General features: G+C 36.0%; 2 protein-coding genes across 10 annotated transcripts in view; both read right to left on the reverse strand.

Moving 5' to 3' along the window:
* Positions 1 to 25,955, reverse strand: part of LOC123322654 (hemicentin-1) — a 637,965-nt gene that overhangs the window by 357,898 nt on the left and 254,112 nt on the right. The window lies entirely within an intron of this gene.
* On the reverse strand, positions 16,235 to 16,765 carry LOC123322658 (glutathione peroxidase-like). Its single transcript, XM_044910632.1, has one exon. The coding sequence runs from the start codon at positions 16,744 to 16,746 to the stop codon at positions 16,237 to 16,239; it is 510 nt and encodes a 169-aa protein (XP_044766567.1). The 5' UTR covers positions 16,747 to 16,765; the 3' UTR covers positions 16,235 to 16,236.

Consider the following 25,955-nt stretch of genomic DNA (forward strand, 5'->3'; position numbering starts at 1 on the left):
GTTCCGATTTAAGGGGAGTGCTTGTGGATGCTTGGTTTATCTCTCCAGAAGTGAACACTTTCTGGTGATGAGATCAAATTGGATTATCTCGAAGTACAGTGCATATTCTTGTATTCGCTGTCCCCCAAGGGTATTTCTGCAACCGTTGGATATATAATATTTTAAGTTAGAAATTCATGGGGTACCTACTTCAAAGCCTTCAAAGGAGCTTTCACTTTTTTGATATATGTTGAACATTGAACGTTACATGGTCATTTTGAAATTGCCTTTTTGGGGATACTGTGTATCTCGAGAATCTTATTCAAGAATGTTATTCTCAAGATGGAAACTGTCTTCCGTAGATATATTTACGTATACGTATACGTACATTGGTGTACACTAAAAAATTCTCTCAGCTATAATTTTTGAGTTATGACTCAAATTGTAGTTCAACCATTGAATTGCATATTTTTGTCTGATTGGAATAATATACAGGATGACAATTTAAAAATTTGCCACGCCAATTATGTCGCTACAAGGACGTTTTCAGAGAAAATGCCAGGACAGGTCAATTTTTATTCGGAGGGGGACATATTTTGAGCAGAATTTTAAGCCGAAATCTCCTCAACCCTAGGTGTAGGGGCTATTACCCTATTCCTAATAGGGAATAGGGGGTGAGATTTACCTCAATTGAAAGATCACTTGTCCCTCGGCATGAATACTATGGTTTGCAAATTTTTATTGATTCCTTGAAGTAGTTACAGGAGGTGACAATTTGAAAATTTGCCAGGCCAATTATGTCTCGACGAGGATGTTTTCGAAGAAAAAGCCAGAACAGGTCAATAGAAGGGAGGGGAACATATTTTGAGCAAAATTGTAAGACGAAATTTCCTGAAACCTAGGTGTAGGGGCTATCACCCAAAAATCCTTAATAAGGAAAAGAGGGTGAGCTAAACCTCAATTGGAAGGTAATATTTCCCTCTACATAATACTATTGTCTTCCAATTGAGATAAAGCTCACCCTCTATTCCCTATTGAGAATTTAGGGGTGACAACCCCCTACACCTAAGATTGGGGAGATTTCGGCTTACAATTCTGCTAAAAACATGATCCCCTCCGAATAAAAATTGACCTGTTCCGACATCCATGTCGAGACATAATTGTCACTGTAACTTCTTCAAGGACTCAATAAAAATTTGCAAACCATAGCATTCATGTAGAGGGACAAGTGATCTTTCAATTGAGATATAGCTCACCCCCTATTCCCTATTGAGAATTTAGGGGTGATAGCTCCTACACCTAGGGTTGAGGAGATTACGGCTTACAATTCTGCTCAAAATATGTCCCCCTATGAATAGAAATTGACCTGTTCCGGCATTTTCTCTGATCAACCTTGTTGGAACAATCAGTTTCAGTCATAACTCGAAAACTATAGCCCAGAAATTAATTCATTTTTGTCGAAGGGATAGATATCAGTAGTCGGTATGTCCAATCGAAAATTGCAGTCACCAGATGATCTACAGGATGAGTCTTTTACTCGTACAAAGATTTTAACAATAGATTCTTGAGGTTAAAAGAAACAATTTTTTCCTATACCATTTTTTCACCAGTTAATAATTTTAAAAAGTTTCATAATGAGTTATGCCACCCCTGGAAGAACAAAATTACCCCAACTAAATCTGTGACACTACTCATCTGGGGAACTTCAAAAGGGTTGCAGTCGGTCAAAGTACCCAATTTTTCGAATTTCACAGATACTTTTTAATTTTTGAACATCAAATTACTCGGAAACGGCGCATTATACGAGGAAATATGAAAAACACTATTATTTTAGAGAACAAATTCTTTAGATAGCGTCCAACATTGTTTCAAGAGTTGGGTTCTTTGAATTTTTTGTATTTTTATGGTACGTAATGGTCATAATGAGAAAACTGGAAGACGTGAGTGTTATCTTTGGGGATTCATCGAGTAAATGAAAAATTATCTTCCGACATTCATCTCATTAGATAAAATCGTTGTGATAAATAAAATGTTTATATGGTTCTTCAACAACCGAGCTGATTCGGAAAAAATGGTAAGGGAAAAGACTGTTTCTTGTGATCCCAATAATCTGCTGTTCAAATATTTGTCCGACACAAAGACTCACCCTGAATAATAAATCGGACTAACTAAAAATCTTTCTATGAACGGAGGGAAAAAAGTTGGATGATTTTTCTCATCGAACAATCTTTGTCAAAGTGGTTATTTTCAGTCTGTTCATTTTCAGTTTTCACTTCAATTCAGTTATCTGTATTAGTCATCCACTCGATTCATTTATCCTCATTTTACGATATTTTTCATTTAATTCAGTCACCTTTTGTTTCGATATATTCTCAGTCAGAGTGATTAAAAGTTGCTTTTCTAATGTTCACCCACAGCTGATGATGAATGAAAATCTGGCCATATTCAACCCATAAAAAGTAGTCTGCGAAAAAACGCTTTAGGATAGGCGCGAGACCGATTTCGGTTATTTTATATGCTAGGACGCGGAGTGATTTGCGTCTCCCTGGGGCGTCTTAAAGCGTCGCCTTCCTCTCCCGGTCATCCCGCAAGCGAAGGGTGTAAATTCTCACGTTGGTTATCATTACATTGCGTCCATCCCCATGATTTATGCCGCTTTATATCTTTGACGCGGGTGAGTTGAGAAACGCCATATTTTAGAGAGTGTTTCCGTTGGGTTTTGCCAGGTTATAGATCGAGCGGCGCTGTCGGCAAGGAGATTATCAGGATGGTTTCAGAAAGCAAGAATAATTTATTTATCTTCGCTCTGACTGTGACAGAGCACGCAGAAAAGAACGAATTTGGATCGAGCGTAATCGCTGCGTCTGGCTTTTGTCTTGTGCATGTGCTCGGTAGGCAGAGAACTCGGAGCAAGGAAGATTACCAAATATCATGTTTTTGAAAGTATAGAGTATTTATGAATAGATGAAGGGAACACGAAATAATGCTGATTAACTCTAAGACGAGCGAGCCGTCTTAGAGTGCGAAGCGCTCTACCCTGTCACCGCTTTTTTCAGATAGATACAGCCATTGTAGCATTTAATCTAATTGTTGTACATCGAATTTACTGACAGGACGAAAATCCACGTTGGTAGATGAAAGATTTACTGAGTAGTCTATAGGATTAGGCTATTGACATTCATTCATTCATTGCTGAATCACGTTACCGAGAATAAATCTTCAAAAAGGCTTAAAACAAAACTAATGGTGCGATCAAACTTATAATTTCTTAGAACTACTTGCGACTGTGAGCTTCCTATGACCGAAGGGACCCAACCGTGACCTACAGATCCTTCCACACTCCGGGCATGGATAGTCACCAACCAGAACTGGCCGCCGCTGTATTCTTCTCGAGTCTTCATTATAACTGTGGACCAAAGACCTCCACTGTGATCTGTCTAACGCTAGTTGTTAGCAGTTATGATTGGCATTAACCGATTTTAGGGATTGATGTAGTGTATCCTTAAACCGCTTATACTTGCTTCCTGGTATTCTAGCTCCCTCTGTGAATTTGCCATACAGAGGTAATTTTAGGGAGTCTTGTGTCTTGCATCCTCAAAATGTGGCCGCTCCATTCAAGTCAAGCCCTAGTTACTTGATTCTCGATTGTTATAAAACTCGCGCGCTGCAAGACTTCTGCATTTGAAACTTTGTGGAACCATCTGATGTGCATTATTTGTCGTAGATGACGTTGTTGCACTTGTTCAAGCTGTTTAATATGTCGCCTGTAGATCGTCCAGCTTTAGCTTCCGTAAAGAAGCGTTGGGAGGACCACTGCTTTGTAAACAGCTGTTTTGGTCTTCAGATTGAGGTCGTGATTTTGAAACACTCTGTCCTTTAGCTTCCAGAATGCCCGTGATGCCGAATTGATACAGTTGAGTATTTCCGTGTCCAGGTTAGCCCTAGTATTTTTGAACCTTCCTAAGTATTTGAACTGCTCAACCTAGAGTTTCCATACTCCAGGCTGATATCGGTTTGAAGGCTATCTGACGGACTCACCAGGATCTTGGTTTTGTCAATATTGAGTCTAAGGCCTAAAGCTTCGTATATATGTTTATAGTTGTCAAACATTATCTGTAGATCCTCTGAGCTTCTAGGGATAAGTGAGCAGGCATCTGCATATTGAAGTTCCGTGATAAACTTTGTACGGGTTTTTGCTCTGAGGCGCTTCAGGTTAAATAGGCATTCATCAGAAAATCTGAATCTTATGGTGGTATTCTGCTTTCATCTGTAAACCAATCTGTAACTTTTCATAAGCTTACAGGAAAATTGTAATTCTGCGGACGTTTTTAGTGAACTGTAGCTTACAGGAATCCGTAACTATTTACGATAAGTGATTCAAAAGTAACACTGTAAAGAAGATAGTTACAGGAACATTTCCAGAATTACATTATTTACGAATCTGTCAATCGGACACTGACAGATCGATCGTACGCTACAGATTTGTAACTTACAGATGAAAATCAGAATACAACCATTAATCCAACACTTCTTACAGGCATACTCATGTCAGCAATTATCGAGACAGCTATGGCGAAAATACCGCTATTGACATAGATACAGCATTTGAAACATTTGAGGATAACTTCAAAAATAGATAGGCATTTGGGACAAGCTATTGCTCTTGAGGAAATATTAGCCCAAAGCGAGTATCCAGTGGCGAGACGCCTCTAAGGCCGACAAGAGTTAGACCGACAATAGTTAGTTTAAAATGCAAAAAATCATAGAAGCTGGATAAGCCAAGTGCCAATTATTGCCTGTTGAGGAATACTCCTTCTAACTAAAATGATGTATTTTTTATGAAATATCTTTGAAACGTCACATTTTGAAATAACCATTTCAACCGTTTCCCAAAAATATTATTTTAAGTACATAAAAATGAAAAAAAAAGAATTGGTATTTAAAGCGTTTCGTTTTTATTACACAAGTTGGCAACATCGACCGAAATGTGCGTTGATAATAAAGGACAACAAATATACTACAAAGACGTCTGTCTATGAAGTCTGCGACGAACGAAGAGGGTCGTAAAATTTTATGGGATTTTTATGGCTGGTTGCTGTTGAGGCTCGCCAGTGAGTGCCTTATGATAGCTGTGAATCAACAGCTGTTATTTTATAAACAAGACATTGTTCTTTTTATTTTCTAGTAGGCGCTGTTGCCAAGTCGTAAACTAGAAACGAAGCGATTTAAATTTTAAAACCTCATATTTGAAAAATGATTTTGAATAGTTTCGCATTCGAAAAATTCATGAATGAAACTCATAATTATTCAGTTTAAACCTGCATAAGATGTGATAACCTAAATTGAAGAGAATTCCCCATTCCGAAGACCATTTTGTAAAAGTATTTTCTTGGAAACGAAAACGCGTGATCCATTCACTATTAGTTTGACATGTTTTTGAACAAACTACAAAAAGGATAGGTTCATTTATAAATATGTAGCGTTCCTACGAAGTTTGAAACAATTGAGCTTAACATACTCCTATTCCAATTCAAGCGCTATTTTGTTTCTTTCATCTCCTTCTTGCTGACCGTAAACGGAGGCTTCAAGTGAAACTTCTGCGGAAATCGTTTTAATCAAGTCAGCACATTGCGGCCTGTGCCAATAAAATGCCGATGCAGTTGTGCTCGTGCGTTTGAGATCTCCTTACTCAGGATCTTCGGAGAAGCAAGCTCTACTCCCAACACGAACGTGATTTTATCGACCGTTTAGGAAGGACATAAATTCCACCGGATTGGATTAGTACGATTTTAGGTTGTTTGCAGGTATCTCACGTTCTGTTATGGGGAAAATTTCCCCGAAATACCTCCGACAAATCACGGCTAGGTATACTTGTCTTTCAGAGACTGTGCAAGTTGAACCGTTGACGACAAATGAAAGGCTCCTAGATGGTTCTTTTAACATTAAGCGTGGCGCTATCTGAGAACAATCCAAGTTTTGGGCTTATTATTACTAACAACAATACGTGTTAATCGGGCACAAGAAAAAGTGACATCCCCTCAATTTTCATAATCAATAATTCAAAATGCGCCTATTTATATGGTGCCAAATATACAGATGATGAAATTCGCTCTTAGCTCTCGACTCCAATCAGAAATTTCGTAGAATGAATCACAAAGAAAAAACAATGCTCGACATAAAACTGCAATCAACCGTGTCAAGGGCAATAATGAGTGTCTTTTTTTAAAGTTTTATTCCTGACAGCAAATATAGTATTTGTACTTAGTACTTCTTACAAAGGTTTCAAAATTAAGGTGAAAGATATAATTCAATAATTTTTTACAAAAAAAGAGTTTTCCCGAAACTACTATCGCCTATCGTTACTTAGAAGTGAGTGTTCATTTTTTTTTCCGCCGACCTCTTAATAATAGCACTGTTTAACGTACACGAAATTAGCTGTTAATGAACCCTGTTATTGGTTAATTTCCTATTAATGCATTATTGTCATGGGTAATCGAACATAGAAGTATTCAACAGCTTCCCAAATAATTATTTTATTTGTATGTCGCATTGATTTTCGTAGTACCAAGCGGGTGAATTGAGAAGAGATGAATTGTGGAGGTTGCAGAAAAATTATGATGGCTAGAGAGTAATCAATATATCTATGTACTACAACTCCAGCTTCCACCAGCTCCATACATTGTTTAACAGATATTATAGGGAACGATATCAATGTGATTTTCTCAAAATGTCACAACTCGAATATGCCCTCTATGGACTTCTCGAATTGTTCGATCGGCCGCATAAATATCAACATTCTGATATGAACATAGAAAATTGGTGTCAAATTTGACTACGTATCGATACAAAATGTTTTCAATCAAGAATTCACCTTCAATTCAAAATGTGGTCGACGGAAAAATCTTGTAATCAACTCTTTTTTTAATTGAGCGATTAATGATCTCAATCATTGATCGCTTTCATTAATAACCTAGTTGATTAAATAACTACTTTATACCACTTTCATTGTTCGATTTCTGTAGTTGATCATCTTTTGAAAGTCTGATATTTCCGCCACCTAACAGCTTCATGTAGGTACAGAGTTTTTGACCTTAGCGGGTTCCTAGATTTGAATTATCCAGTGAGAAAAACAAGAAAGTGAACCATAAATATCAAAGTATTTTTCAAGGGCTATCCCAATGTGGAGGAGGATGGACCACACGAATGGAATGTTTTCCAAAAAATAAATAAATTGCGCTTATTCGGATTGCTTTCAGAATAGAATTTTTTTAGCATTATATTATCCTCCGAATGAGTTTCAACATTCATTTTGAATCCATCAATTTTTAAATTCGAATGTAGGTAGGTACAGATATGTATAATGGTAATTCCATATTAATTTCAATCAATTTCAGTCGGAGAAATAAAATCAACATTCGAAAAATACATCCATGTTATCCATGGTGCAATAAACAATTGATGTCAAATATTTTATCCAATTTACCTGAAATTTTGAATGAAATTGCTTGAATTTCACATTTTGGAGAATTGATTGATCATTCAGAAAATTTTTCTGAGTATTCTATCCGTATCTTGAAGGATTATAGGATTGTTAAAAACTAATAACCAGAAAACCCCAAAAATCAGGTTTGATTTGTTCAATAAGATGTGTCTCTGATCTACTCAGTGCAAGAAATAATTTCAGTTTTGCCCTGAAGAAGTGGAAATATATCCTCGAAACTTCGGCATTAGTCGAACTAAGTTTTCAACACTCCACATTCCTGTAAACCTGTAAAATTCGAGTAGAATATGGTGAATATGGAAATAAAATAACAGACATTTTCTATGTATACTTCATTCAACTTTATTTTAGCAGTCGGTTGGCCATGGAAATTTGACACATTTCACTCTGTATAGTACGAAAATGTGGGGTTATGAAGCTTGTCAAAACATTTTTGGGTTTTAAATCAACGCTATGTTGCCCGTTCTACGTAAAAGTTTCTGTTAATACGTATTTTTATCACAATGTCGAATCTCTTCGGAAAAAATCTGACGAACATAATTGAAGTTTATACAAACTGATTGAAGGCATACCAAATCCAGTTATTTGCATGGAAAATACAATAGATCAGTATAATATCATAATATGCACTAGCTTGAGGAGAGTTAATGTTCGTTATCTTCTTTGGCTTACATCATTTGTAGATTTCAAAAATATTAACCCGAAGATGAAATGCATATGATGCAGTGGTTGGCAATGGGTATCTCCCGAAGGAATTAACAGATAATTACAAGAATGTTAAATTTTTCAATGAAAATCATCTTGCATCAATATAAGTAAAAGGAGTTGAAGGAAGTTTCAAGTTAAGATGCGACTTCCCCGTTGAACAAAAATTTCACATGAATAAACAGTAACAGGGCAACTTGCTCGTATTTGTGGCTATTCATCTTAATACATTGATGTAATTATAATAATTAGGTATTTATTAGTACCTTAAGACATTTACATTGTATAGGACAAGTCAAATGAAAAACAGAAAAATCCATTTTAAGGAAATCATTCTCCGATGACATTTATCGAAAATCCTGTAGTTAACTTTTCGCATTAATTCACTCAAACATAAAATTCCCAAATGCCAACCATTTTTTTGGGTCTCCCAATAGAAGGAAATTCTTTGTTATACTCTTCATTCACAATCTTTCTGATTGTGGAAATATTCAGCTGAAATATAAGTCGTTTAGATTCAGATGAAACATTATATAAATTCTCTTACCTTGAATATGTTCGCTACCGTCTGACATATTGTGGATTTTAGAATATCAGGGTATAACTATTTGAATGAGCGGACCTGAATTCTAAATAGCACTTCCTGAAACCCTGTCTCTTTTTTCAATCACTTCAGGAATTTTCGTAATAAAAATTGATATTAGTTGTGGCAACGGCGTTATGATATTAACGACATTTCATGAGTGCCAACCTAACTTCGTTCTAGTTACAAAAACTTGAGAAAATTATTTCATGGCCAACCGACTGCTAAAATAAATTTGAATGAAGTATACATAAGTTTTCGGTAAAACCTCAAAATGAAGTAGAAATAACATTGACAGAAATTGCCAAGTTAATTTTGAAAAACAGTGATAGTTGCAAATTTCTTTTCTATGTTGAAAAACCGTTTCTATAGTTCCCATCTTTTTCGAGATCCGCTTACAAAGAACACAAAGAAAATCTAAAATCTAATCAGAACAAGAATATATAGCAAAGGAAGCGCAATAGGAGATCGAAAATACTCGGCACTCGGGTTTTGCCCCCATTGACGTCACACTAGAACACATTGGCATGGTATTGGCGTCAATTTATCTTGACGTATAGCTGGGGAGCTAAGAGAGAAATTTACTGGAGCGTCTACCTCTACCAAAAATTAAAACTGCATATAGGGGGAATTGTCTAGGACAGCCTGTCAGAATAGTAAAAAAAAACCTATCATTGCACATACTCGAGCGTGTCAGATTGAGATATATGTGGTTAATTACATGTTGAAGTGTATATACTCTCTTAATCTGACAATTTAAGCGTGTGGGAGGGAGCCAAACTTGGAAAAAAGTCACGTGTACATTCTCGAGTGCGCTGGCTTTTTTGTACTTGGACCGGTACTTGGACCTCTGCTTTACGTAATATACGTCTATGATATCCCGAAGAATGCTAGAAATATGCTCACCTTGTACGCAGATGACACAGGAATAGCGTTCAGACATCGACGCCCAGAGATCATACACCGGAGACTGCAGGAAGCCATAGATGAATTACTCAAATGGTGCATCAAATGGAAAATCCAAATCAATGGAAGAAAGACTCAAGCAATATTACTGCAAAAGAGAAGATTGAGGATGGAAGGAAACCTTGAAGTTGATGGAGAAGAGGTTGAATGGAAAAATGAAGCAACATACCTAGGAGTGACGCTTGACAGAGGACTTACATGGAAAAACCACATCAAATGTGCAGTTGATAAAACAAAAGCCGCAATGAGTAAACTTTATCCACTCATAGGCAGAAGAAGTCATATGAATAAGAACATCAAGTTGACGATGATTAAAACAATTGCGCGACCACAACTCACACATGGATCGGCGGCATGGGGCTTCGCAGCCAAGACCCACATCAAGAAAATACAGGCCACTGAGAATAAACTCCTTAGAATGGCGATGGACGTACCCTGGTTTGTTAGGAACAAACAAATCTACAAGGACTTGGAATGGGAACCAGTTACAGAATTTATGAAGAGAAAGGCGGAAAGGATATTCGACAAAGCCAAACAACATCCAAATGAGGAACTACGAAGATTAGTCGACTATGATCCAATAGAAGAAGCTAGAAGGTCAAAAACCTACCACCGAAGACAGAGAGATCAGTTAAGGATTTAAGTAACCTATAAAAGCTATAGGCAGTATGCAACTATCAACACGACTATGATCGTGTGAGAGTCCAGAAACCATAAGAGTCAACTGGTTAATAGGCAAAATGCCCGGAACCTATGAAGAAGCAGTTAAGGGTTTTTAGTGGGTCTCGAGCTCAGAGAGTGAGAATCCCCACACTGTTCCCCCTCAGGAGAGGGTGTGTTCGTCTGTTTTGCAGATTTTCCCCCTGCTACATCAAAAAAAAAAAAAAAGCTATAAAAAGGTAAATAAATAAAAGCCATAAAGGTCACAAAAATCAGTGTTTTCGAAACATCTCCTCCGCATTCATTATTTTTTTAACCATCTTATCTTCAAAATCCATTAGGTTTCGACGACGCTCGAGTAAATGCAGATTTAGCATCGTCGGCCCCCCAACTAGTAGGTACTTGCTGTATTGCGCATCCTCTGATTCATCTTCTTGAATCAGATTAATTAATTTTGCAAAATATTATCTAGCTGGAAGTAGGCGACCTTCAACCTTATTTTCTGCGTAATTTTACATAAAGAATACCTTTGATACAAATAATGCCTGATTGGGGGGATGGTACTCAATTAGTGTAATTAAGAGTTATAAAACATATTTTGCATTTTATCGTTTTGGTAGAAAACATCCAACGTAAATTTCGATTGATGTCAGAATTCGTTCTTGAAAATAATTGGATAATCCGGTTCCAGTTACATCAAAGATGAAACTGCATATAAAACAATCTACAGAAGTCTATGAACGTGGCTTCAAACAGTTGAAAAAATGGGATAAGAAAGTGAAAGCGGCGACGAGGTCGAGGACGAGGAAACGAAAAGGGATGCGATAAAAAATCCCCTTTAAAATACAGCCGAATTGCGTCGAGTTGAAACTTCGAGACAGTTTTTACACCATTTTTTATTTCGTCTGATTCATGGCAGAAACGTCCGAGGTTATGAGGGAGATTATACTAATGACATCATAAGGCGTCCGCCGATAGGGAAAAGAGGAGAGCGTTGCCATGGCACAGTTTCAGGGTATAGTATAAGGAGAGATCCTGGAGATATTTTCAGCATGATGCTCCCTTTTTGTCTAGCGTAACTTTATCATCGAATAACTGGTGAAAAGAAATAGTATATTGTTTACCGGGTAGGAAAAATCTAACATGTGGCTTTTGCTATAAACGAGGTAAACATACTATTTTTCCGCAGATCGTTCAAATTTCGATAGAGATTAATTAATTTTGAAAAAATTGCGAATTATTTCATTCATAAATAAATGGTGAATTTCGTAATGAAATTGGTTGCGTTACTATGGAAACGAATGTTGAATTGTCAAACTTGACCCATATAAATTTATATGCTGGTGTTTTCGAAAACAAAACAGTGTAAAATGATGAGTGATGATGAATTTCACTTTTCCAGGACTGGTTGAGACAGTAAACACTGCTTCATCAGAATTATTTACGAAGAAATCAAGAGAAAAGTACGAATATACATATAAACGTTTTATGGGCTATCGCAAGAGTAAAAACACGAGTTCTTTCTCGGAAAATGTTGTAATGGCATACTTGGCAATGTTGAAGTCAATCCTCGCAATTAAACTCAATGTAGACATATCTACACATTCAAAATTTCGTTCTTTATTGAAACGGCAAGCTCAAGGTTATAGGGCAACGCAATGTAAGATTTCAACGAAGGAAAAAATCGAAAAATTTATCCAGGAAGCTCCAGATAAGAAAAATTTAACGATTAAGGCAATTTACATGGTTTTAATTTCTATTCAGATTACACATTTATTCTTTTTTAGGTTGCTTCATATTTAGTATTTCTGGGGCCTATAGAATGGATGAGCTCTGCACAATATAGAAGACCTAAAACCCAAGCTTTTAATTAGCATACCTGATTCAAAAACCAACGAACCAAGATCATTTGTAGTAAATCAGATGTACCTACCTGAATCTTTATCGAAACTATGTTTCGTTAAGACCAGAAAATATGAACAGTGACCGACTTTTTTTAAATATCAAAGCGGAAAGGCTTGTAGACAGTTAGTAGGGATACATCAATTCAGAAAAATACCTTAAATAGTTGCTTGTTATTTGAACTTGGAAAATCCGACAGAATATACTGGTCACTGCTTTCGTCGGTTTTCTGCAATATTGGTTGACTCTGGTGCCGACCTTGAGTTTAAAGGGGCATGGTGGATGGAAATCATCAAACGTTGATGAAGGATATATCGAAGAATTTCTCAACAATGAGATTGAGGTGGTAAGTAAAATTTTCACACAGCAAAATATTCAACAAGATAAACCTACTACCTCGCATGTTGTCCAAAATGTTTTTCATAATTCTAATAATGTTCCTCCAATTTTCAATAATTGTAATAACTGTCAAATAACTATGAATATAACAGACTGATTTTAAAATGTATTCTCCGAAGCATCGAGATTTTCAAAATATAAATTGATTCCTAATAGACAACGTGTTTCCAATTATTTATGTAGTAGTAAGTGACCCTTCAATTATTGATACAGATCTTACCAGATACTCCGAATTCCCTAAATACAGGGTGTTTTCAAAGACGACGCATTTTTTTGACAGTAGGTAGAACTCATCAAAATAAGTCGTTTAACCAAAAATTGTCCATATAAAATATCCAAGATGGCTGAGATACAACCCCTAGAAGTTCCACAAAAACTCATTGAATTTCAAGTACGGGACTGTGGAAGGTGACTCCGGCATCCCAAAAACGAAACCAAACATAAACATATGGCTGGACAATGAATGGTTCAGTACCAAGTTCATCGGATAAGATGCATCAGGTCACTTTTGAGAGAATCATTATTGTTATATCGTGCAATTTAGGGTGGATAAAAATGTAGAAAATCGAGGCAGTTTCTTGATTGTGTTTCTGTTAGTTATGTTGAAAAAAAGCTATGATGCTTCCCCATTTCATCTCATTTTTACAACGATCGTTGGAATAGTCGAACAAGAAGATTGTGATGCCCATTGTGAAAAAAATCGTGAATAATTTAGAGGAATCTTATTGGTGAGATTTTGAAGTATTATTCTATTTTTTACACTTGTGTCTCTTCTGTCAGTTGGTGTCGAAATGAGCCATTTCATAAAATCGTCTTAGTTACTGAACAATAATGAGAACAATTTGTCAATCCTAAGTTTCCATTTTCATTACCACGTTAATATCGAACGAGCCAATATCCTAAACAAAACCACATGGTCGAATCAGGAGATAAGTTTTTTCCCACTGCTTTGTGATAATTCAGCTAACGAACGGTTTAGGTTCGTATAAGGATCTATTTCAGTAAATTTCAATTTTTTTGTTGAACTTTGTCATGTTGAAAGATTTATGAAGGTGATTTTTGGTGAAACGCTTCATTTTGACCAGTTCTATCTTCTGCTGAAAAATGAGCCGCACCTTCTTTCACGAGGAACCTCACCCATATTTATAAGGGAAACTACTGAACGTATTTTCATGAAATTCAGCACTTATGAGTATTTCACGATGCTGATGAAATCTAAAATATTTTCAAGGCATGAGCACCTCCGGTTTCTTCCGGAAATGACGTCAACTTCCGTTTTTCAAATTAGAACACCATTTTTTTATTGCAGAAATAGATTCCTTAGAAAATTTCAAGTTCTTTTGATGTAACATTTTTCAGTTTTGGTTGGAAAATTCTCTCTGAGCGGGAAAATTCGAAAAAAAAAATCGAAAATAGAGCTCCGCTGAAACAAGAGTAACGTCGAGGTTTTTGGATGGAAAATTTTCATTTTTGGCATTTTTCAAGATGTAAGATTGATGTATCCACTTTAGAAATCGAAATCGCTATTCATGATACAGGGGGTGAAAAAATCGCTTTCAAAGTTAGGGATGACAAAATCGTGAAAAATCAATTTTTTCAAATTAGAACCCCATTTTTTATGGCAGATATTGAATCTACGTTAAAAAATAATGTGAGTGTATGCATCACACCCTTGCCCTAAAATGGATATTTTCTGAGTTATTCACAAAAAACTGTTTTTCGTCTTGAATTTTCAGCTATTTCTTTTATCTTCACGCCAAAAAGATGAAATTTTCAGGAACTGTTATATGAACCATGCTGTAGATTTTTCACCCCTTCTTGAAACCGACTTCAAGTTACTATTAGGAGAACCATGGCAAACTCTCGCAGTTATAATTAGAGAAGATGCTCAAAGTTTTGACCGTTAATTTATTTACATTTATTTATACGTCTCAGGAATGCTTCGTGCGTTGCTCTTCTTATTTCATCGGGAGGAAGAGATCTGCAAAAGTGTTTAAAAACCAAATTGAGTTTCAAGACTATGAATCTAAAAATCTAAACAAACCTGAACGCATTTCTGACTCGTTCTATGCAGTCCTCTTTATCAGTCAGGAGAGTTGAGTAGACAATATTTTTTATCCTACCCCAAACATAATAGTCTAAAGGAGTTAAATCGGGAAATCTATCATTAAAAAAAAAAATTGTAAAACATGGTAAGTTTTTGCATATGGTTCATAAGGAATTATTTATTTATCACTGGAGAGAAAACCGATGGCCGATTAGTTGAAATAAAGAGGTTTCCGATACAAATTTGAATCAAAATTCGCCACTTATTTAGGAACAACCTGTAACTTTTTTCTCTTGCATATTAGGGTAGTAAAATCTAAAACATGGTTTAAGTAACAGTTCCTGAAAATTTCATTTCTTTGGCGTGAAGGGAAAAGAAATAGCTGAAAATTCAAGACGAAAAACAGTTTTTTGTGAATAACTCAGAAAATATCCACTTTAGGGCAAGGGTGTGATGCATACACTCACATTATTTTTTAACGTAAATTCAATATCTGCCATAAAAAAATGGGGTTCTAATCTGAAAAAATTGATTTTTTACGATTTTGTCATCCCTAACTTTGAAAGCGATTTTTTCACCCCCTGTATCATGAATCGCGATTTCGATTTTTAAAGTGGATACATCAATCTTACATCTTGAAAAATCCCAAAAATGAAATTTTCTATCCAAAAACCTCGAAGTTATTCTTGTTTCAGCGGAGCTCTATTTTCGATTTTTTTTTCGAATTTTCCCGCTCAGAGAGAATTTTCCAACCAAAACTGAAAAATGTTACATCAAAATAACTTGAAAGTTTCTAAGGAATCTATTTCTGCAATAAAAAAATGGTGTTCTAATTCGAAAAACGGAAGTTGACGTCATTTCCGGAAAAACCGGAGGTGCTCATGCCTTGAAAATATTTTAGATTTCATCAGCATCGTGAAATACTCATAAGTGCTGAATTTCATGAAAATACAATCAGTAGTTTCCCGTATAAATATGATTGAGGTTCCTCGTGAAAGACCCTGTATAGGGTTAGAACTATTCAGGGGAGACCACACGGATATCGAAAACCGTTAGAAATTGAGGGTAGCTTAAATTACGAAAAAGTTGCGTTATTGAAGGATGAGTGGGTGGGTGTAAATCGTTCCCAAATATCTCTGATGGTTCCTGAGATATCTTGAAAAAACTGAAAATCAAGATTATCATTTTTTCTTCATAACTCATTTGTTTTTAGAGATAACTACACGAAACTCGATGTGTAGACATAATCCTATATAGCGATTATACGGGTGTACTACTTTTTGTAATTCAAGCCACCCTTTATTTTTAGCGGTTTTCGATATTCCTATAGTCAGCCTCTAAATAGTTCTAACCCTGTATAGACCACTTTGTATAAGTGTAGTATTCTCAAAACACTCATTCTCAAATATGAAATTGATATTCCAATGAGATTTCGTCGAGTTTCAATTTGAAGTTGGCCAGTTATAGATTATTATTCCCTTTATTTACTCATAGTCACCAATATTTCTCTAGATACCGAACAAGTTCCTTAGGCGGAGTGCTAGGACCGTGCCTTTCTACAGGCTGACCCATCCTGTCGATGATGAATTTCGTGAAGTTCCACTTGATATAATTCCCAGTAGTTCCAGGCTTCCTATACTTCAGATACTTCCAGAGTGGATGGGCGTTATTTCCGTTCACTTCCACCTTCTCGAATACGTCGAATCTGATCTTCCTGTCGTTTATGTACTTCGCTATCTCCGCGTTGGAGCCGGGCTCGTGGTCTCCGAACTGGTTGCAGGGAAAAGCCAATATTCTGAGTCCTTTCGATTCCTCGTACTGCTGGTAGATGTCTATCAGCTCCTCGAAGTTATTCTTCGCGTAGCCGCAGCCAGAGGCTATGTTCACTATGATACAAACGTGTCCCCTATATTTCTTGAGAGGAACGTTAACGCCGTATATGTCTTTGGCGGTGAATTCGTAAATTGACTTGATGTCTTGAAAGTTCTCAGCGTTATCGATCATTTTTGTGCTAAAGGCTGACAGATAGTGGCTATCAAATTGAAAGATGTCAAAATGAAAGTCAGTGAATGAACATCTTCGGAAAATAAATGGAAATTTTTTGTAAAACAATAATTTCGAATCATGTCTTATATAAATAAAGAAATAAATATTTGTGATCTACTGACACAAATAAATAATAATCCAAATTATTTCAGATAAATAAGATCCATTACGGCCAGTTTCATAATCAAACCTGAAGCCGCTTAAACTTTAAAGCTTCCTTTAACCCTACTAACGGCCGGTTTCATAAAAGCATAAAATTTCGATAGTTTAGATCCTAATTAGACGAAAAAAAAATATATGGTATGAAAAAGTTTGCTTCTGTGTTTAGGAGACTGATTCAACGATAGCATTTACAATAAAAACAAGCAACATGGGGAGCCCATGGCTTGTCTTGATTCCAAACAGGAAAGTCAAAATATGCTTCATAGGCTTCAGAGAGAACGTGAGATGTCTTTAATTCGTATTTCACGTCACGAATTATAATAAATTGACCACATATAAAACAAAATGCATCAGCATCGTATTTACACATTCTTGACGATATTTGAAGTTTGTCTGGGCTAGTAAACAACACCTGATCATTGTTTATGACTCGAGTGCCCTCTAGCGGCACCTTGTAAACGTAAACACCCCACTCTCATCGGACGGTCTTTTTGAATTATTAAAAATTATACAAAAAATGAAGAACGACTATTAATACTATATCTATCACAAAAGCAAACTTTATACCAAAAAAAGTTATTTTCTTTTCGTTTTTGTGCATAATTAACCGGAAAATCCTAATATAAACGTTAGGACAAAGAACAAAAATTTTTTTGTAGAGTAGTGTAATCAAACCTAAAGTCCCTTTAACTTTAAAGCTTCCTTAAACTCTACTAACGGCCGGTTTCATAATCAAACCTAAAGTCGCTTTAACTTTAAAGCGTCCTTTAACCCTACTAAAAATGACACTAAAGGAAGCTTTAAGCTTAAAGTGACTTTAACGTCCAGTTTCATGATAAAATTTGAAGTCACTTTAAGCTTAAGCTTCCTTTAGTGTCATTTTTTATTAGGGTAAAAGGAAGCTTTAAAATTAAAGGTACTTTAACAGCCGGTTTCATAATCAAACCTAAAGCCGCTTCAACTTTAAAGCTTCCTTTAACCCTACTAAAAATGACATTAAAGGAAGCTTTAAGCTTAAAGTGACTTTAAATTTGATTACGAAACTGGACGTTAGTTTATTGAGTGTTCCTTTTAAAATTTTAGAGAGGCTACTTCTTCTTAGGATTGAATCGACTCTAGCAGACGCGTTTCAAAATTGTCAAGGGGGTATCAGGCAAAATAGAAATTGCTGTGATCAGGTTCCAAGCCTCACCACTTTCTTTGAAGCAGGTTTCGAAAATAAATTAAAAACGGCGACAGCATTTGTAGATTTATCTGAAGCATATGACACAGTTGGTTCTTTCGTAGGAAAGCACTTTTCTACACTCGTTGTAATTTACACTAGATTTCAGTATTCGTTTGCTGATTGGATTTACACTAGTGTAGAGGAGGTGTAGTTTATCCACACCTAGTCAGAAGGAGATGTAAATTAGTGTTCTGTGGTGTGAAATGCAAAATTTTATGTTAATATCACGGACATCACGTTTGCGCAACTAGACTGAAAATCATCTGATTTAAAGCGCAGTGAAGAATACACTCGAGAATACACTACACCAAGATACAGACGAAAGGACCTAAAATGGAAGGATGGTTTGATTTTCACACTTTATACTCATCTGAAGCGTGGAAAGATGGTTCGCTCACAGGAAAACATTTCGTTTCGTGTTTTTGTTGATAAAAACAGTACTAATTTCAAAAATTGGAATAATGGTCTTCCACAAGGATCAGTTTTAGCACCTCCTCTTTTTAATTTATATCTGTATGATGTCCCCACGAATTCTTCTGAGAAATTTATATGCGCTGATGATATTGCTCTCGCATTCCATCATTCTGATTTTAGATGTATACAGAATAATCTATCTACAGATTCAGAAATTTTTAGGAATTTATTTTTCGAGTGGCGTTTGCGTCCTAACCCAAATAAAACCGAGGTTTCGTGTTTCCATTTGAATAATCGTTAAAAATTTAGAAAATCTAATGTAGTTTTCGGTAATTCTTTTTTGGAACATAACTTCAATCCTAAATATCTAAGAGTCAAGCTGGATTCCTTGCTGAATTTCAAAGCTCATTTGGAAAATTGGCGTCTGAAGTTAAAAATTAGGAATAAGATCCTTCATAAAAAAGCTGGTACTTCATGGGGCAGCCCTAACTTTGGTTTTTTCGGCTGCAGAATATTGTTGCCCCGTTTGGGTTAATAGATAGTGCTCATGTGCAAAAAATTGTTGCACAGAAAAATCTTTCTAAGAGAATTGTTACTGGAACTATTAGATCTTCACCTATCCAATTGTTACCAGTTCCTTCAAACATTGTACTGCCTCATATTCGTAGACAGACTGCAGTTATGAATTCCAGGAATAAATTTCAAACCTTTCCCGACTCGTTTCCAATTCTGTCCTTCATTCCAGAAAATACGATTCCAAAACTGAAGTCGCGTAAACCTTTATGGTCCAAATCTTTCCTTAATTCAAATATGGGGGACAAAGACCTTTGGTAGTCTGAATGGAATACGTGCACTTTTTCCCACAAAGAATTAGTTACTGATCCCTCGAATAGGTTTTGATCTTCCCAGGAAAATATGGTGTATTCTGAATCGTATAAGAACAGGTTACGGAAGTTGCAATATTATGCTTTTCCGATGGAATTCAGTTGAAAGCCCTAGTTGTGAATGCGGGGAACCAGAAGAAACCACAAATCATCTGGTTAATCATTGTCCCATTTATAAATTTCAGGATGGTTTTAGGGCTATACATGCAATTTCCGAATCATTTCTGAATTGGGTTGTCAATTTTAGGTCAATCTGATATATTGAATTTAATTTTATTATTTTACCTTGTTCTGCTTTTGTTTTCTCTATATTTCAGATAAATGTTTCTGGTATCTTGGAGAAGACTTTCTGGATTTTCCTTTTTGTTGGAGAAAGAATCAATTTTTGCAGTGCGAGATGCCCTTCAATATGGAATATTTCAGCTTATTTCGTGAACAATTACAATCCACTACACTCACTGGAAGAAAGGGTTTTTTACTGAGGTTTTTCCGTAAGCTCTTGTATCATACACCAAATGGTTCCCCATTTGCGCTAACCTCTGCTGAAACTGTATCTCATACACTTGCTATAATTATTATTTGCTATAGAAACTATATGTATGGAAGGTATAAGCGCAATATTGGTATAATTCATATCTTTGTTGATTATTAGCCTTCTCTTGTCATACTTTGTGGAAGACAATACCTATACAAATTCAGGACCTCATGGGCAATAATGCAATTATCAGTTTCGGTATAACAAAAACTTTAATTACAACCACCAGATACATATTATGATGCTGAGCGCCCTCTGCTGTTGTCCCGTCTCCCAGCCGGGTTTTTTTCAGCGGACAATGATTTCATTTAATTTCCACCTTCGCTCAGGATTGAGGTCAACATCATCCTTCATTACGCGTAAGGCCCTCTGCACGGAGGGAGATTTCATTGTATCTCTCCGTTCTTTTGTCTTTTACGTCTGAGTTTTTAGTGAAATGCGTGGGTAAATGGGGGCTCTCCAAATTAACTCGAAAAAAGGGGAGAGAGAGTGCGGATTATTTTTTTTCAGGAAGTTCTCCATGATATCAGCTTGATAGGAGAGTTGTTCATTGAATTGACACTGATTCGGGGTTAATTTCTGAGAGCTCTTCAATTAGTGCGTGTTGGGGCGAATGGGGTTCGTTGGTGTAATATTATTTAGTTGAAATGAAACATCGGTTTGCATAAAATAAGCATCACTGACTTGAATTAAATTCGGTATACAAAAGACAGTTTTTTCAAGTAAATATTCTCGGAAAGGTCGATTAGCTGATAACTATATTAATTTTGAGCTCTTTTTGATGTACAAAGTATTATACAGCGAATGCCAAATTTAAAATCGATAATTTAATCAAATAGCAATTCTAATTTTTATGACTCTTATTTAAACAAGAATCAGCTAATTCGAGAATAAAGGAACCTAATTCAATCCAAAGAAATGATTCGGGCAGTTTAAAATGAAATGTTCAGACGTATTTGTTCATTTAAAAAAAATGTTGGATCGAAATAGGTAAAAAGCAAGAGGCGATAATCGATTTTCTGAATTAAATCACTGAGTTGAATCACACTGCTTGATTTTCGAATGAGTTGATGTTCATGGAATATCCTTTCAACGATAAGAAATAAAAATACACTCCTGGACAAAAAAAACCAGACAGAAAATATTTTCACCCAATTAATTTCAGAGTAATAACTTTTTAAGGTGTGCATCGATTTTGATCATTTTATTGTCCATTTGTAGCCTATTCCATCTAGTTTATCATGTTGAGTCTGCAGGAATTTAAATTTAATTTGATGGTATACAGGGTAGAACTGAAAATCGCAATTAACTCTTAATATCTTCCAGTTCAATTCACGTGAACAGCTCTTTCCTGACATGAAAAACGATCCTTCAATGGGAACTATGCAATTTATAAGAAAGACGTTAAGAACCATACCTACATTTTGATCAAGGAACACTTTTATTCTGTTGCGTAGCAAAAATATGATTAGTGTTGTTGAGTAATTTTTCCTTTTCAGTTACAGTTCACTGGAATTCAGCATTGCATTTAACAAATGATTTTTTTTTATTATACGGTCAGAAGAAGTTGCGCAAACAGTTGTCATATGACGAGAATTGTGACAGATGATCTCGATGAGATCGGCTTATAGACGAGCAACCTAGTTGACAACTTGGTTGTCAACACGGCGTGTTGACAATCAAGTTGAACGTCTGTGGGCCGGTTGGTGGTTGATATTCCTTCAACCTCGTATGGTTTACAACCTCGTTGACAACATAGTTGTCAAGTAAGTTGCTCGTCTGTGGGCAGGGAGGCTTATTCGCAACGTTAACCAGAAACTATTCCAGCTCTCAGAACAGCTCTTCTTGAATAATGGGAAAACGTCCCACAACAGGCAATTGCCAATGGGGAATTCTCCTCAATTTGGGTTATCACTGCATATGCAAGTTTAAACTGAATAATTATGAGTTTTCTTAATGATTTTTTCAAATGCACCGCGGAAACTATTCGAAATCATTCTTCAAATATGAGGTTTTAAATTTCAAATCGCTTGGCAATAGCGCCTACTAGAAAATAAAAAGAACAATGTCCGATCAGATTGTTTATAAAATGAGAGCAGTTGATTTACAGGCGCGTACTTACTGGCGAGCCTCAACAGCAACCGGCCATAAAAATCCCATAAAATTTTTCGACCTTCCTCGTTTGTCGCAGACTTCATAGACAGCTATCTTTGTCTATCTCATCAAGATGATGTATTTGTTGTCCTTTATTATCAACGCATATTACAGTCGATGTTGCCAACTTATGCAATCGAAATGAAACGCTTTAAATTTTAAATACCCATTTTTATTTTTCATTTTCAAGTACTTGAAATAATTTTTTTTGGGAAACGGTTGAAAAGATTATTTCAAAATGTGACGTTTCAAAGATAAAAAATACATCATTTTTGTCAAAAGGAGTATTCCCTATTGTCTTGGATGCTCACCTCGCTGCATGGAAGCAGTGATATGAGCACGTGGTGGCAGTCCTCAATATTAGAATATAAGAATGTGTTTATTTTTCATAATTTTATCTGTATATTCTCAATGTACTATCGTTAATGTTATAAATTGCATAGTTTTGTTTGAAAATTCGTATTTCCTTTTAGGACAGAGCTATTAACGTGAATTCAACAGAAAAATGTTGAGGGAAAAACAGGCTTCAAAAATCCATTTAAATACCCGTCATTGCGTCACTAATTACCTCCACAGGGTGTTCAGAATTTTAGAGGAAATTGCAACTTTCAGTACCCTATATATCATCAAATTCAATTGAAATTTATGCAGACACGGCATCAGGTGATAGACAAGATGAAATAGGCTACAAACAGAAAAGACAATGATCAAAATCGATGCACACCTTCAAAAGTTATTTCAAAATGAATTGGGTGAAAAAATTTTGTGTCCGGTTTTTTGTCCAGGATTATGCTGTATTTGGTACGTATGTACTCTTTGAATCTATTGAGTTATTTTCATACACATAAACATTGTTGTATAAAAAAAAAGGGGAAAGAATTTTCAAAATCCATATCCAGAGAACATATTCAGTATCTCCAGGTACTGAAAACGCCCGACTGTCTTCCCAGAAGAAAATTATCACCCAATCTTTTCAACTGGTGTGTCCTTAAAACTTAGATTTTCTGCTGATTGAACTCAAGGACTATATTTATTTAAATTAAATAATCAATAAACTTCAAGATATCCCTACCGAAATATTCGACATTGCTACCTTACTCCTCAGATGCTGATATGCGAAATGCTAGAAATTTTTGCAATTCTTGTTACGGATATTCATCTATGTAGTCGAATTCCCCTCGCTTCGGAGATTACAGCAAGATGATTGTCCTGCTGGAAAGCGCTGAGCAATATCAACGCTTCCCTATCAATGCACATTGATGAAAAATAAATGGGCGGATAACAGAGGCGCGACGCAGAAACAGAGCGATATATCCTTATTTACATTACGATTCGTCGAGTAAGGTGTCACAGGACTCGGCAGTCTCAAAATAAGATGGATGATATCCAGAGTACGTCATGAGTATTTCCTCTACCCCGGGAAGAGATAAAAGAGAATGCATAGCAGTTATATCGAAATCAAACGCGATAAGCTCAGGATGGTGGGAAACTGTAGGCTCCTGTATGAGCTCTATGAGAAATTTGCAAATATCGGATGAAGTGCCGCTAACGACAATTCGTTTCACGAAACTTTGACCACCGGAACAAACATTTGAGAGTTCGTCGGTTGCAAGAATGCAATCATTTGATTCTTTTTGAGTTGACTTCATAATAAGCTATGCCACCTCGGGAAAAACCATATACCAATCTAAATCTATGGCACAACACATCTTCCAAATAGAGTTGCACTCTGCCAAATTACCCAATTTTTCGAATTCCACTGATATTTATTACCTATTTTTGAATATCAAATTACTATAATCACTATTAATTACTATTACCTACTAGTAGTTGGGGAGCCGAAGAGGGAAATTTGGGATTTACTCGAGCGTGTCAGATTAATATAAGGGGAGATAGATACCTTGGACACTGTAGAGTACCTCAACCAAAAAATAGACCTGTGTATAGGGGGAATTGTCTAGGACGGTCTGCCAGAATAGTAAAAAAATCAGTTTTTTTGAATTATCTTATTCCCTGGGCTTCAAATCTTTTCCGCATTTATTATAAAAGTTGTAGAGCATAACATTTTCTACTAATTTTGTCTCAAGCAATTTTTTCTACGTCCAAACGTGTTTGAGATATATGGCGATTAATGCGAGGTGTTTAGCGATACATGCTGAAGCGAAAATTCACTCGTTGGAAAATAGTACATTCTAAGGTTCGGTCACAGACAACACTAAAATTTTCGTGACTAATTTCGAAATTGTCATCATAAAAATACTTTGTCATTTTGACAATTGTAGATTAGACTGGGATTCTACATTGACCTTGCCCTTTCGCAAGTGTGGCTAAGCTTCTCGACCTTACCGCCCTCTAACTCGAGAACGGTTAAGAGTATGTAAAATTGCTTCAGAAAAAGTTGTGTGGAATTTTATTATCCACAACTTTCATAATGAAAACAAAAACAAAAACGATTAGAGGTACAGAGAGGGGAAATATTTGAAAAAAGGAATTTTTATCATCTTCAAAGTGTCAGATTAAGAAAACCCCAGCTGATTAGTGTCAGATTAATGGGTCAACACGTCTACAACACCCAGATTAACCATCTGCATGAAAATCTGACACGCTCGAGTATATACAAGTAACGATTTTTTTTACATTTTGAAAGGACCGCTGTGACCTTGCGTCACGTCCAAATTGTCAGTCCCTTGAAAAGAAGCTCCTTTGGATCCAATTAACAGATCCTCCAAAAATCTGACACGCTGGAAGAATTTTTTTTTAACCATTTTCAACTCTTCCGTACGGCCAGTCCCACCGCGCAAACTGTCAGATAAGCATGGATTCATTATCAGAGACACGTAGAGCATATACAGTTTGTTAATCTGACACGCTCGATTATGTAAACCTGACGATTTTTTTTTTACATATTTGGGACCCTGCAGACGCTTTACCCACCGCTGAAAGTGCATATATCATAGAACCTTTTTTTCTTTCTACCATCTAATCTTCAACATCCACTAGGTCTCCACGGCGCTCTAGTATATCCCGATATAGCATCGTCGGCTCCCCAACTATAGAAAATATGAGGAATATTTCAAAATGATTAAATATTCATAGGTGAATTTTCCACTTACTTCTAAGATTTCGGATCTTTGAATTTATGGTATGTAACGGCTCTAATGAAGAATAAGGAAAATGTGGGAGGAGCAATGTATTCAGAGAACAAAATCATGTCATTCGATAAAATTGTTGTGAGATATAACCCAAAATTGAATTTTTTCATTGATTTTTAACAGCCTGCATCTTTTCAACTAATCCCAATTGAACAAAATGTTGAAGGGAAAAAGTGGTTCTTCTGACCTAAGAAATCTTGTGTTGAAACATATGTACAAGTCAAGGACTGATTCTGTATAATGCACGGATTCATAATGCTGAATCGGGGAATCAAGCACTTGATCTATCACCGATTTCGAATGAATAACACCCGTCGATACAAATATCAAGAAATGTTACCATCTGAATCAAACTAGCATCATAACGTTAGTCAAAGTGGAAAAACCATCCCATGGAAGAATAGATGCTTACAGTGGTGTTTTTCTGCACCGATGAGGTCAAATAATACCGAAACCATTGTCAGTACTTCAATGGGCCGTTATTTCCATCGGCATCTTGGATGGTCATGTAAAAAACAGAATAACGATTCCATTGAGAAGATGATGAAAGAGGTTTCGGTCTCATTAGGGCACATAAGAGAAATACAGTAGGAATTTATAATTCTCGAAATACCAAGTTTTGTAAAGAATAAACCGACATC

This window comes from Coccinella septempunctata, chromosome 1, assembly GCF_907165205.1.
Source record: "Coccinella septempunctata chromosome 1, icCocSept1.1, whole genome shotgun sequence".
Lineage (NCBI taxonomy): Eukaryota > Metazoa > Arthropoda > Insecta > Coleoptera > Coccinellidae > Coccinella > Coccinella septempunctata.